Source organism: Saprolegnia diclina, assembly GCF_000281045.1.
Source record: "Saprolegnia diclina VS20 unplaced genomic scaffold supercont1.48, whole genome shotgun sequence".
Lineage (NCBI taxonomy): Eukaryota > Oomycota > Saprolegniomycetes > Saprolegniales > Saprolegniaceae > Saprolegnia > Saprolegnia diclina.
This window is the reverse complement of record NW_008246115.1, coordinates 40,121-51,309: the sequence shown is the minus strand read 5'-3', so window position 1 is coordinate 51,309 and position 11,189 is coordinate 40,121. Positions and strand designations below refer to the sequence as shown.

The window sequence follows — 11,189 nt, the reverse complement described above, 5'->3', positions numbered from 1 at the left end:
CCAGATCTCGTCACGGAGCTTACGCCTGAAGACGAGGGCTTCCTGGAACGAGGCAAACGCAGCGGCGCTTACTACCCATATCCGAACTTTGGCTGGACAGCGCCACTCGAGGATCTCAACTGCCTCTCACCCGACAATGACATGGCACTCAAGCAGCGCTTTGACGAAGCGTATTGCGCCAAGCGCGGTCACGTCTACTGTGACAGCTTCCCGATGCGCGCCGTCCTCCGGTTCGGGCTCATCAATGCGACGTACAGCACAAGCAGCCGGATTGCGAGCGCCTCGCTTCACGCAACCTTCTTTGACGTCCCGATGACCAACTCGTCAACGCTGACCGATTTTTGCGGCCACGTGACGTCAATTGTGTTGGCGGCCGAGCCAACTTTGAGCGCGCTCTGCGAAGGCTGCCAACGGACGCGCGAGACGTCTGCGCTTGGCGACTGGATCGACGACAACTGCGTACGCAATACGTGGGTCGATGGTCTCTCGACGTTTTGCATCTTTTACCGCAGTCAAAAGATCTACCCGGAGCTGAGCCCCGCGTGCCGGTACGCTATGATGAAGCCGAGATTCGACACGACGTTCGCGGACGTATGCTACCACACGACCTTTCCCGCCAAGGTCCAACGTGATGCGAATGCGCTGGCGGCCACGGCGGTGGCGCTGGGCGTGGTGAGCTTCGTCCTTGCCTCGGTGCTCTGTTTCCTCCAATGTTCTCGGGACTCGGTCGACGAAGAAGACGATTTGATGTATGGAGCCTTGTGCGACGCAGAACGTGCGGCAACGGATAGCGTTAGTGGAGATGTTGTGCCATGAACAATAAGAACATGATATAATGTCGTGGGTCCAGTAGTCCACACTATATGTCATAGTACGAGCAGGGGTAGTACCATGTTCCCATGAGGACGAGTTCGAGCAAGACAGGAAACTCGCACGACGGTATAGTTGCTGTTAGCACGTAGTAATGTAGCTCTGTTGATCGGGTCTTCCCTCGACGCACTCAAACACTGCCGGCTTCCTTGCAATCAAGTATGGGTTCTGTGAAGTGCAAAGTCGACAGGTTGCGCCAGAGAGGGCCAAGCCGACCCGAGTTCAGCATGTCGCCCTCACACCTCAGAAGCGTGGCTGAGTGATTGCATCCAGCATCATGTTGGTGCCTGCAGAGGGGCTCTTGCTTTGTCCATGGTACTTTAGCCAGTCGAAATCCAACTAAAAACGCGTTTTTGTCACCGCGAGTCACACATTGCCACGTCACGCCAGCGTGCACTCCCACTCTCTTGCCACCAATCGCGGCGCCGTGGTGTAGCACAACACAACGGCAACAAGAACGCCTCTGCAGCTTACCGCCAAGGACCACAGGAATTGCAATGCCCAAACACCACTCGCTTGTTTCTGTCCCATCAAACATCGTCGCCAACACTTTGACCAAGTTCAACATGATTGTCGCCCGCCCAAAAGCAGCCAAAGTTGCGATCTTTTGCGTACATTCATTGTACACTGCATACCATTTCAATACAAACATCAAATATAAAGTCGTCCACTTGGCGTACATTCGTCGCCGTACGTACGACACGCGTGGTTTACCGTGCCTCCTGGCGGGCCCATCTGCTTCCTACTGACTTGCGTTTTGTATGGGTGTTGCATCCCAGCTGGGCGCGGAATTTCCCTTGGTGTTTGTATGGGGTGACCGTTTTATCTCGTTTTTTGTATGTCACCCGACGGGGAACCTTCTCTGGGCCAATGTATGGCGGTCGAGTGACGGCGAGTCCACTTGGGGTTTGTATGGTCGACAGGCGTTTCAAAGCACCTTGATGTTTGTATGCCGATTGCCAAGCATACAAAACGCAAGAGGCCGACATATGCGCAATCATTGCGATCTTAGCGCACCGAGTTCGAATTTTGGGCCAGTTGGCAATTTGCAGCATGAAGATCATCGACAAGATCCGTGCCAAGCTCGAGAAGGACGAGACGTTCTACTCGTTCGAGTACTTCCCGCCCAAGACGCAGGCCGGCGTGACGAACCTCTACTCGCGCATCGACTGCATGGCGCAGATGGACCCGCTCTTCTGCGATATGACGTGGGGCGCCGGCGGCTCCACGGACAAGCTCACGCTCGAGATCAGCGCCAACGTGCAAAAGTTCTCGGGCCTCGAGATGCTCATGCACCTCACGTGCACCAACATGAGCCGCGGCAGCATCAAGAACGCGCTCGACGCAGCGAAAGACGCCGGGATCCAAAACATCCTCGCGCTGCGTGGCGACCCGCCGCGCGGCAAGACGACGTTTGAAGAGTGTGACGGCGGCTTCTCGTATGCGCTCGACCTCGTCAAGTACATTCGCCAAGAGTTTGGCGACTACTTTTGCATCGCGGTCGCCGGGTACCCGGAGGGCCACCCGGACTCGACCGACCTCGAGCAGGACCTGCGCTACCTCAAGGAAAAGGTCGACGCGGGCGCCGACTTTATCGTCTCGCAGCTCTTTTACGACGCCAAGATCTTTCTCGGTTTCGTCGAGCGGTGTCGGGCGATTGGCATCACGTGTCCGATTCTGCCGGGCATCATGCCCATCCAGAGCTACCTCGGGTTCACGCGCATGAGCGCCATGTGCTGCAAGACGATCCCGGCCGCGATCCACGAAGCACTCGCGCCCATCAAGGACAACGACGAGGCGGTCAAGGACTATGGCGTCACGCTCGGCATCCAAATGTGCAAGGAGCTCCTCGAAGCCGGCGTCGCCGGCCTCCACATGTACACGCTCAACCTCGAGCGCTCGACGCGACTGATCCTGGAGGGCCTCGATCTGATCTCGTCGGCGCGCCGCGAGCTGCCGTGGCGGCCGTCGACCATGATCAAGCGCGTGTCCGAGTCGGTGCGCCCGATTTTCTGGGCCAACCGTCCGAAGAGCTACCTCGACCGCACGTCGAGCTGGGACGAGTTCCCCAACGGCCGCTGGGGCGCGTCCGAGTCGCCGGCGTTTGGCGACCTCAGCGAGTCGCACTACATGCACGCGACGCATTCGGTCGCGGACCGCAAGGCCATGTGGGGGGACGCGCTGACGTCGCTCGACGACATTTACGAGACGTTTACGCGCTACTGCATGGGCGCGCTCAAGAGTCTGCCGTGGTGCGACACGCCGCTGCACCTCGAGACCAAGTCGATCCAAGAGCTGCTCGCGGGCCTCAACCGCGCCGGCTTCCTCACCATCAACTCGCAGCCGCGCGTGAACGCGGCGCCGTCGGACGACCCGATGTTTGGCTGGGGCGGGCCGGGCGGCCGCGTCTACCAAAAGGCGTACGTCGAGTGCTTTGTGTCGCCGGCCAACCTCAAGCACATCATCGAGAAGGTCTCGAAGCTCAAGTGGGTCCAGTACCACGCGGTCGACGTGCACGGCAACTCGTACTCGAACGTCGGCAAGGGCACGACCGCCGTCACGTGGGGCTCATTCCCGAACAAGGAGATTTTGCAGCCGACGATCGTCGACACGGACTCGTTCATGGCCTGGAAGGACGAGGCGTTTAGCCTCTGGCTCTCGATGTGGGCGTCGCTCTACGCCCCCGACTCGACCTCGTACGGTCTCCTCAAGGAGGTCCACGACACGTTCTTCCTCGTCTCGATCGTCGACAACAACTTTGTCAACGGCAACATCTGGGACGTCTTTGAGCAAACGACGACCGACGCGGCAACGACGCCTTAAGTGGCCTCGCACCCCGCTCGCTCGCAGCTCTTTCCTCTAAGTATATACATGCATGTATCGTGTGTCCACGGCCCGCTTGTGCCCGTGGACGGCTCCATCATCCTTCGTGTGCGTGTTCGAGTAAAGCTCCCATCGCCAACGGTGGCGAGCAGCAAGGTCATCGCACTGGCCATCCAATATGCAGCGTCATGAGTACGGTGTAGTGTGTTGCGGCTACGTGGCGATCGTGGACTCTGCATGCGTCCATGGGCATGGTGGTCGGTGCGTAGGTGGCTGGACCAGCCGCGACCATCCCGCCATCTGTCCTTGGCCTCTTAGAGAGACCGCATGTAGCGCGCGGCCACATGAGCGCCACTGCTCGCGGACTGGTCTCGTTGGCGGCGACGTCGCCGGCAGTTCCAAGGCGGTAGAGCCGTGGAAAGCGAAAATGGCGTGTATTATAAAAGGCAGGCACGCGAAAATAAAATAAATTTCGTTCTGTTGATCACTCTTTTTCTATGTGACATTGGATGTTTCCATAAAAACCGCGTCGACATGGGCGACCCGAATAAAATTCCACTCGTTGGGACCACAAGCGTGAGGACGACCGAGATGCGATCGAATGCATGGTCCTTGGTAATGACGCGTGGCCGCATGGCATGGGCGTCGGCGACGGCTCATGGCATCTGCATCTACCTCTAGGGCGAGGTCACGCGGCTAGAGTACCGCGTCTTCGGTCCCAGCGGCGACCGCGGCTTGCACGCGCGCTTGCTGACGTGGGCGGACAGCGACCACCGGCGGCCGCTGCTCGTGAGCGTCGCTGACGACCACGTCTGGTCCTTCACCGTCAACTTTCAAGATACGCCGCACGTCGTACCCTCCGAGTTTGATGGACTCGGTACGCCGTGGCCCGCGACATGAGGATGATGGTGCTCATCGCGATTGTAGAGACCCGCGCCGGCGCGTGGACGCCCGATATTGAACGAGACGACGACGTCCTGCGCATGTTTGAAGCTGCGATTGAGCGGCAGCTGCGGGCGTGGTTCTTGCAGCAGGCGCGGGTCGCGTGGTCGGGCGCTCTCGATGCGTCGGGCGTCCCTGCGTTTCGCGCCGAGGCCGACTACCTCGTGTCGACCGAGCCCCAGTTCACGTTCCGAACGCTCTCAGCGAACCGCGAAAACACGTGGGAGACGCACGTCGATGCGGACGTCCCGACACCGGCGTTCCAGATCCAGGCCACGCTCTCGCGGTCGAACGCTGTGTGGGTGCATGTCGTCGTCTTCCGCAAGGCGCTGCTGTCGACCGCCCATGGCTTGGAGTACCCGCGCATGCTCTGGAAGCGACTGCAGGCGCTGCCGTGCGAAGGGTTTGGCGCCGAGAGCATCATCGACGTCTGGACGATGCGGGACGTCAGCGTCACGGGCGTGTTGGCCGCAACCCCGACGCCAATCATCGTCGAGAAAGACCGATTCCGCGTGGCCAAGCGCCCGCGCATGACCAAGCTGTCGTCTGAGAGCCAAGCGAGCAGCCCGGAGCGACCGCCGCCCTTCTCGCCGAATGCGCTCGACCCCAAGCGGCCAAAACTTCCGGCGTCGCAGTCGACGTCGCCGTCGCAGCAGCACACCACCGACGACGTACGTACATGGGTCGATGCGACTGTGTCTTGATCGTCTGTTGGTGTAGGAGGCGCTCACGCCCATCTCGCCCGACCTCGGCGTCAAGCACGAGCTGCTCTGCGTCGACTTTGCGGGCGTGGGCACCGACGCGCCACTGCACAGAAGCCGGCGTGTGCACGCGTTCGTGCCGAGCGCCAAGACCAAGTCGAAAGCCAAAGTAGAGGCCAAGCGAGTCGTGAGAAAGAAGAGTGCGTGGCGAATGCTGCTGCGTGTGCCCAAGGACCTCCCGAAAGGCGGCAACAACGACGAGAGTGAGTACTACAGCACCGCCGACGAAGCCGACAGCGTCGTGCCGCTGCCGCTGCCGCCGCGCCCGGTCGCCGTCACCGACCCGATGCTACTCACGCTCGCGACGACGGTTGCGAAGGAAATGCACACCGAGACGGCGGACACGAGCGCCAAGCCAGCGCTTCTTCGCGTCGCACCGGCGTATGCCTCGACGTCTGCAGAGGACGACGAGCGACGGTACCTGCCAGTAGGGACGATGCCGTACAACGTCCCGGGCTTGGCGGGACCGTCATCCGTCAAAACCTCTGTCGTGCCGCCAAGTACGGTGGTGGCGCTCCCGTTCTCGACAACACCCCGAGCGGATATGACGCTCGGTCTCCGATTACTCGCCAAAGACGCGTTGGTGGGGTGGAAGCTCAATCCGTCGAGCTGGATCCCGCCGGCCCCGCGCGGCCTCGCGGCGAGCGACAGCGCCCAGCGGCAGCGCTTCTTGACCCACTCGGTCGCCGCGCACGTTGACGCGTTCGCCGCACGCATGCTCGTGTCGCCAGCATCCTGGCTCGGACCGGACGCGGTCTGCGGCGCGTCCACGAATACGCTGCGCGGAAGGATACCCGATGTGCACGTGGCCAAGGCCGAGACCGTCCTCTCATTGCCCCCGCACCTGTTGCCCGAGTGGCCGCTGCGCGGCTTTGCACCGCTCGGACCGATGAAGAACGTCGACTATGTCGTGCTCTGCCCCGACGCGCCGTGGCTGGCAAACCGGACGACGTCGCACGTCGCGTCAGTGCGCACGGCGTACATGAACCTCTCGCTGGGCGACCACGAGCCGCTCGAGCTCGCGGGGCGCTGGAGTGTTTCGACCGACGTGATTGGCGCCGACCTCGACACTGCCATTTTGCTACTGCGCAAGTCGCCGGGCGATGCGTTCCACACGTATACCGCAGCGGCTAGCCATCTCACGCGCATCCTCGCCGACGGCCCGACGACCCAAGCCTTTGCGCGCACGGCGATCGCGACCGTCGTGTATGTGGTCGCACCGTTTGGCCGGGACGAGGTCCCCTTGGCCGCGCGGCTTCTCAGCGCGGTGGCCTCAGGTCTCTTTCCCGGTGACGTGCCCGGCGACTGGCAAGCCGGCGTCGTCCTCGAGCTCTTGTACTTGCCGGACGTTCTGGCGCCGCCCACGCCACTGGCGTTTGCCGACCACGCATTTGCGCTCTACGACAAAATTTACGAAAAAGTCCCGCTGCAGTACGATACAATGGCCGTCTCGTCAGGTCCCAAGCCGCTCACGAGCCACGTCAACGAAAAGCTGTTTGCGCTCGCAACCTCGGACCACTGCTGCGACGCGTTCCTTGGGTACGCGCTCGTCGACTCGACGCTTGTCTACTCGCTCGTGGACGCCAACGGATCGCTCATGGACGTCGACGTTCAAACTACGTCGTCGGCCAGCTTAAGTGCCGAAGACATGGCGATGCTGCTGTCCAAGGCGCTGGCCTTCTACGTTCTTAGCCGCGACACGTCGAGCAAGACCAGTCGGGGTGTCTTGTGCATTACTAAAGTCGGCGCGCCGCTCGCATCCGACGAAGCCGCGCTCTGGAGTCGTGTGTGGGCGTCCGAGCTCGCGGGCGGCCTTGCCAAGTACGCGTCATCGGTGCGTCGCTGCCTCGTCAGCAGCCTCGTACCTGCACCCGAGCTGCAGATGCACATGCTGGATGCAAGAGGCGAGAACGTGCAGACCATGCTTGCGGCCGGCGCGACGCGAGGCCTCCTCGTTGTGAGTCCCGTGGATGTCGCCCCAGGTACAGCCCTCTTCCAGTTAGGGAACACAGTGTTGACGCACCCGATGTAGGCAATGGCACGTGCCGCGTGGGCCAAGACCCGTCGCTTCTGGCAGTCGCGCTGGCTACCGACGGGCGCGCCGACATTGTCTTGGTCGTCACGATCGACGCGACGCTGCCGAGTCCCGAGGCGGACGACACGGGCGACGATGGCAGCGGCGAGGAAGGCGAGGCCGACGGCGTCGTTGGGCCGCTCCTCCGGCAGCTGCAAGACCATACGTGGCTGAGTGTCGACCCGATCTCAGGCCGAAAGCAGTCGCCGTACCCGCGCCACGCCGGCGCCGTCGCCCACATGGTGCGCCTCGTGCACGGTGTACGATGAGCAGCCGCTAACTCAATACACGTCGTATATCCTCCACAAGATAGCACTAAGTCTGTATAAACGAACGAGGGTTAGGGTCGGTAGCATTTAGAGCAGATGCGACTTGCGGAGTTCGTTGTACTTTTTGTAGACAAATGAGCCGGCGCCGAGGAGACCGGCAAAGAGGATGAAGAACGGCAGCTTCCAGCCCGTGGACGCCTCGACCTTCTCGTTGACCTTGGCGTGCAGCGCCGACTCGACGTCGCCGGCCACGTCGCGCGTCGACGCGTCGAGCTTGGTGTTGAGGTACTGCTCGAGGCGCTCTGTGAGCTCGGCGATCTTGCCCTGGTTGACAGCTTCGCGGGCCGCGACCTTCGAGAGCGAGTTGCGCGTCTTCTCCGTGAGCGACACCATGGTGTGTTCGTTGTCGACCTTGACGTTCGCGAGCGCCTTCTCGAGGATGATGAGCTTGCAGCTCTGGTCGCAGTGCTCCGAGTTGAGGATGCTGTTGTGCTCCTTCGAGTAGTTGTTCCAGTACACGTCGCTGTCGGTGAGCTGCATCTCAATGTCGTTCGGCTCCGAGAACGACAGGAAGCTCAGCACGTCGTGGTTGTCGGCGAGGCCGCCCGTCGAGCCCGTGAGGCCGACGCGCGCTGTCTCGAGCCAGTTGGCCGGCAACGGCAGCTGGCCTTCGTAGCACGCGGTCCACTCGGCCTTGGATTTCGGGTCGATCTCGACCTTGATGTTGTTGCGCTCGATCGTGAGGCGCAGGCGCGACGCCGAGTAGACCGCGTCAAACTCGTCGCTGTCTTCGTGGTACCGGAACGCCCCGTCGCAGCCGATCTTGGTCTCGTCCTGGAGCGTCGCAAGCGTCTTGGTGCCATCGTTGATCTGGATCGTCACATCCTTGTGGCCGCCCTTGTGCTCCGGGTTCACAAACGTGTCGATGACAATGCCCACGCCGTTGAAGGCCGCGTCGATGCCATGGTTGGAGCCACGGACGTACGGCGACGTCGTGAGCCAGAGGCCAATGCCATCACCAAACCACTTTTTGCCCGTGCCAGAGATGCGGAACTGCATGACAGCCGAGAACGAGTCGCGGCCTAGCGCGTCGCGGCTCCAGACGTGGCCGTTGCGGTTCTGGCGGTCCGGCGTCAAGCGCACAAAGCTCTTCATGACCTCGGCCGTCCCGCCGGTCGTCCACGTGTCGTTGATGAACCGGACGCCTTGGTAGTCGACCTTGGTAAACGGTGGCCGGAACGAGTGGCTCTGCAGCGCGACGCCCGACGCGAGGCCGACGATGGCGGCGAGGAGCACCAGTAGTCGCAGCATCTTGCTTCACAAATGGAAATGGTCATCCGCAGCCATGGTGCTCGTTTCGGCGTATCCTGCCGAATTTCATCTTGAAATTCGGACTTTCCCGAAACTCAACGCCGCCTGGTTAATTGACCGCGTGGCAACGCACTGCGCGTTTGTATGCTCTGCGTTTGTAACATATCCCGGGGATTTTGCGCACACCGTTGGATAAAAACACGCCACTCCGTCTCTACCACGACGCCAAGATGGCGGCTACGGCAGGCAACACTGCACAGACGGCGGCGTCACGCAATGTACGACCGCATTGGATCTCTACAACGCCCACCTTACGAATGCAATGGGATGCACTTTGAATACGGTTGACGGACGTATGGATCCTGTTGTAGGGCAGGCGACAAGGGATGCTGACGAGCATGAATGACATTGCACCATCCACAAGCACGCTCTGTTTACTCGTTGCACAGCACATTGATAGCGAGGAAGGAAGGCTTTGCATCGAGGCTCGCTAGGTCCAAGACGGCTGCTGAGCCGGTGTCGACCCACGATCCGCGACGGTAGAGTTGCGTGCGCCTAGACCGCGTCAATGGTGGCACGGTTGAAAATCGGACTTGTCCGGATAAAATCTGACAAAATAATACGGAACACGTGGCATCGCAACGTGTGGCCGTCCCTGCTATAAAATGCGATCGACCGGAATAAAAATACGCAGCATCCGGATACGGTGACGGAGGCGGTCGAGGTCATTTTGGGTTTGACGATTTGCCATGCTCAAGCACCTTGTCGCGTGGGCGCTCGTGCTGGCGACGGCCGTCGTCAGCAGCGCCAAGATGGAAGAGCTCTCGTTCGGCGGGCCCTTTGACAAGATCGACGCCAACGGCCAGCGCTACGTGAACGGCTCGTGGATTCACGGTGGCTCGACCGAGGTCAAGAAGGGCTTTGTGCGCCTCACGCCCGACCGCCAGAGCAAGAAGGGCTACCTCTGGAACAACGTGCTCATCAACCGCGAGAGCTTCTCGACGATCCTCACCTTTCGCATCTCGGGCCAAGGCAAAAAGTGGTTTGGCGATGGCATTGGTCTCTGGATCACGACAAGCCAAAACTACGTGTTTGGCGACAACCACGGCTTCACGGCCGACTTTACTGGCATCGGCATCATCCTCGACACGTTCGCCAACCCGGAGCACAAGGGCGGCCACAAGGACGTGTCGATCCAGATCAACGATGGCACCAAGACCCTCGACATGCTCAACGACGAGACCAAGATTGGCTGCGACGCGGCCGTGCGCTACTACGAAGAGAGCGCGTCGTTCAACCCGGTGCACAGCGCGGGTCGCCTCAAGGTCAAGATTGACCAGAACCGCCTGCGCATCGATGTGGACGCGACCAACCAGGGCGCGTGGACGCGCTGTTACGAAGGCGAGCTTCCGCTGCCGGCGGGCTGGCTCTCGCGCTCGACCGTGGGCATTTCTTCGGCGACGGGCGGCGTCGCCGACAACCACGATGTGCTGCAGCTGGCGTCGTACGAGATGCCGGACGACCCGGCCATGTCGCAGGCCGACTCGGACACGCTCATGCACAACCTGTCCAAGGACTACAAAAAGTGGCTCACGGACCCGTCGTGCCAGACGGACTGCAAGATTGCAGTCTTGACCAAGGAGATTGACAACTTCCGCCTCGAGTCGGAGCACAAGCTCACCGACTTGAAGGAGAAGACGGCGAACACGATCGCCAAGCTCCGCGCGCAAGAGCAGGCCAACGAAGACCGCATCCAGACCATCTACCAGAAGATCACGAGCATCGTCGATAGCTCGCTCGACCGCCGCGTGGCCGACCACGCCAACCACGTCAAGGCCAAGATCGACGAAAAGGTCAAGAACGCGCCGACGGACGGCAGCTGGAAGGGCCCGTTTGTCATCCTCATTGTCGTGCTCGGCGCGGGCGGCGCGCTCGGCTACAAAAAGTACCAAGAGTTGCGCAAGAGCCATTTGCTTTAGACTAAGAAATCCTTCCGTACAGTACTGGTGCCCCTTTGACTCCCGCAATGCACGGTGGTCTGTTGTATCGGAGAAACCGTTGCGCCGCCCGACCACGAGCTTCGAGCAAACTGCAAACTCAGCGTTCAAGCATCCGACTAGTATGCACGGGACTGCTGCA

The 11,189-nt window shown here is 61.0% G+C and overlaps 5 protein-coding genes across 5 annotated transcripts; 4 read left to right on the top strand and 1 right to left on the bottom strand.

The window, feature by feature from the left end:
- Window positions 1-141: 141 nt before the first annotated feature.
- Window positions 142-816, top strand: SDRG_12222 (hypothetical protein; the record flags this gene model as incomplete). Its single annotated transcript, XM_008618285.1, has 2 exons — window positions 142-749; window positions 798-816. The coding sequence occupies 2 exons, from the start codon at window positions 142-144 to the stop codon at window positions 814-816; spliced, it is 627 nt and encodes a 208-aa protein (XP_008616507.1).
- A 1,094-nt stretch (window positions 817-1,910) lies between these two features.
- Window positions 1,911-3,867, top strand: SDRG_12221 (methylenetetrahydrofolate reductase (NADPH)). The gene has a single exon (XM_008618284.1). The coding sequence runs from the start codon at window positions 1,924-1,926 to the stop codon at window positions 3,691-3,693; it is 1,770 nt and encodes a 589-aa protein (XP_008616506.1). The 5' UTR covers window positions 1,911-1,923; the 3' UTR covers window positions 3,694-3,867.
- Window positions 3,868-4,221: 354 nt separating this feature from the next.
- On the top strand, window positions 4,222-7,823 carry SDRG_12220 (hypothetical protein). The gene is made up of 5 exons (XM_008618283.1): window positions 4,222-4,308; window positions 4,375-4,570; window positions 4,621-5,306; window positions 5,356-7,378; window positions 7,429-7,823. Exons 1-5 carry the CDS (start codon window positions 4,228-4,230, stop codon window positions 7,737-7,739), a joined length of 3,297 nt encoding a protein of 1,098 aa, XP_008616505.1. The 5' UTR covers window positions 4,222-4,227; the 3' UTR covers window positions 7,740-7,823.
- On the bottom strand, window positions 7,767-9,063 carry SDRG_12219 (hypothetical protein). Its single transcript, XM_008618282.1, has one exon. The coding sequence runs from the start codon at window positions 9,048-9,050 to the stop codon at window positions 7,827-7,829; it is 1,224 nt and encodes a 407-aa protein (XP_008616504.1). The 5' UTR covers window positions 9,051-9,063; the 3' UTR covers window positions 7,767-7,826.
- A 725-nt stretch (window positions 9,064-9,788) lies between these two features.
- Window positions 9,789-11,189, top strand: SDRG_12218 (hypothetical protein). Its single transcript, XM_008618281.1, has one exon. The coding sequence runs from the start codon at window positions 9,800-9,802 to the stop codon at window positions 11,027-11,029; it is 1,230 nt and encodes a 409-aa protein (XP_008616503.1). The 5' UTR covers window positions 9,789-9,799; the 3' UTR covers window positions 11,030-11,189.

What these genes read in the sequence shown, in the direction of transcription:
- SDRG_12220 (XM_008618283.1), top strand. Translation starts at nt 4,228, where the DNA reads ATGGGCGACCCGAATAAAATTCCACTCGTTGGGACCACAAGCGTGAGG. An exon ending in AGCAGCACACCACCGACGAC is followed by an intron (nt 5,307 to 5,355) that starts GTACGTACATGG and finishes CTGTTGGTGTAG; the next exon opens with GAGGCGCTCACGCCCATCTC. An exon ending in TCCCGTGGATGTCGCCCCAG is followed by an intron (nt 7,379 to 7,428) that starts GTACAGCCCTCT and finishes CACCCGATGTAG; the next exon opens with GCAATGGCACGTGCCGCGTG.
- SDRG_12219 (XM_008618282.1), bottom strand. Translation starts at nt 9,050, where the DNA reads ATGCTGCGACTACTGGTGCTCCTCGCCGCCATCGTCGGCCTCGCGTCG.
- SDRG_12218 (XM_008618281.1), top strand. Translation starts at nt 9,800, where the DNA reads ATGCTCAAGCACCTTGTCGCGTGGGCGCTCGTGCTGGCGACGGCCGTC.
- SDRG_12221 (XM_008618284.1), top strand. Translation starts at nt 1,924, where the DNA reads ATGAAGATCATCGACAAGATCCGTGCCAAGCTCGAGAAGGACGAGACG.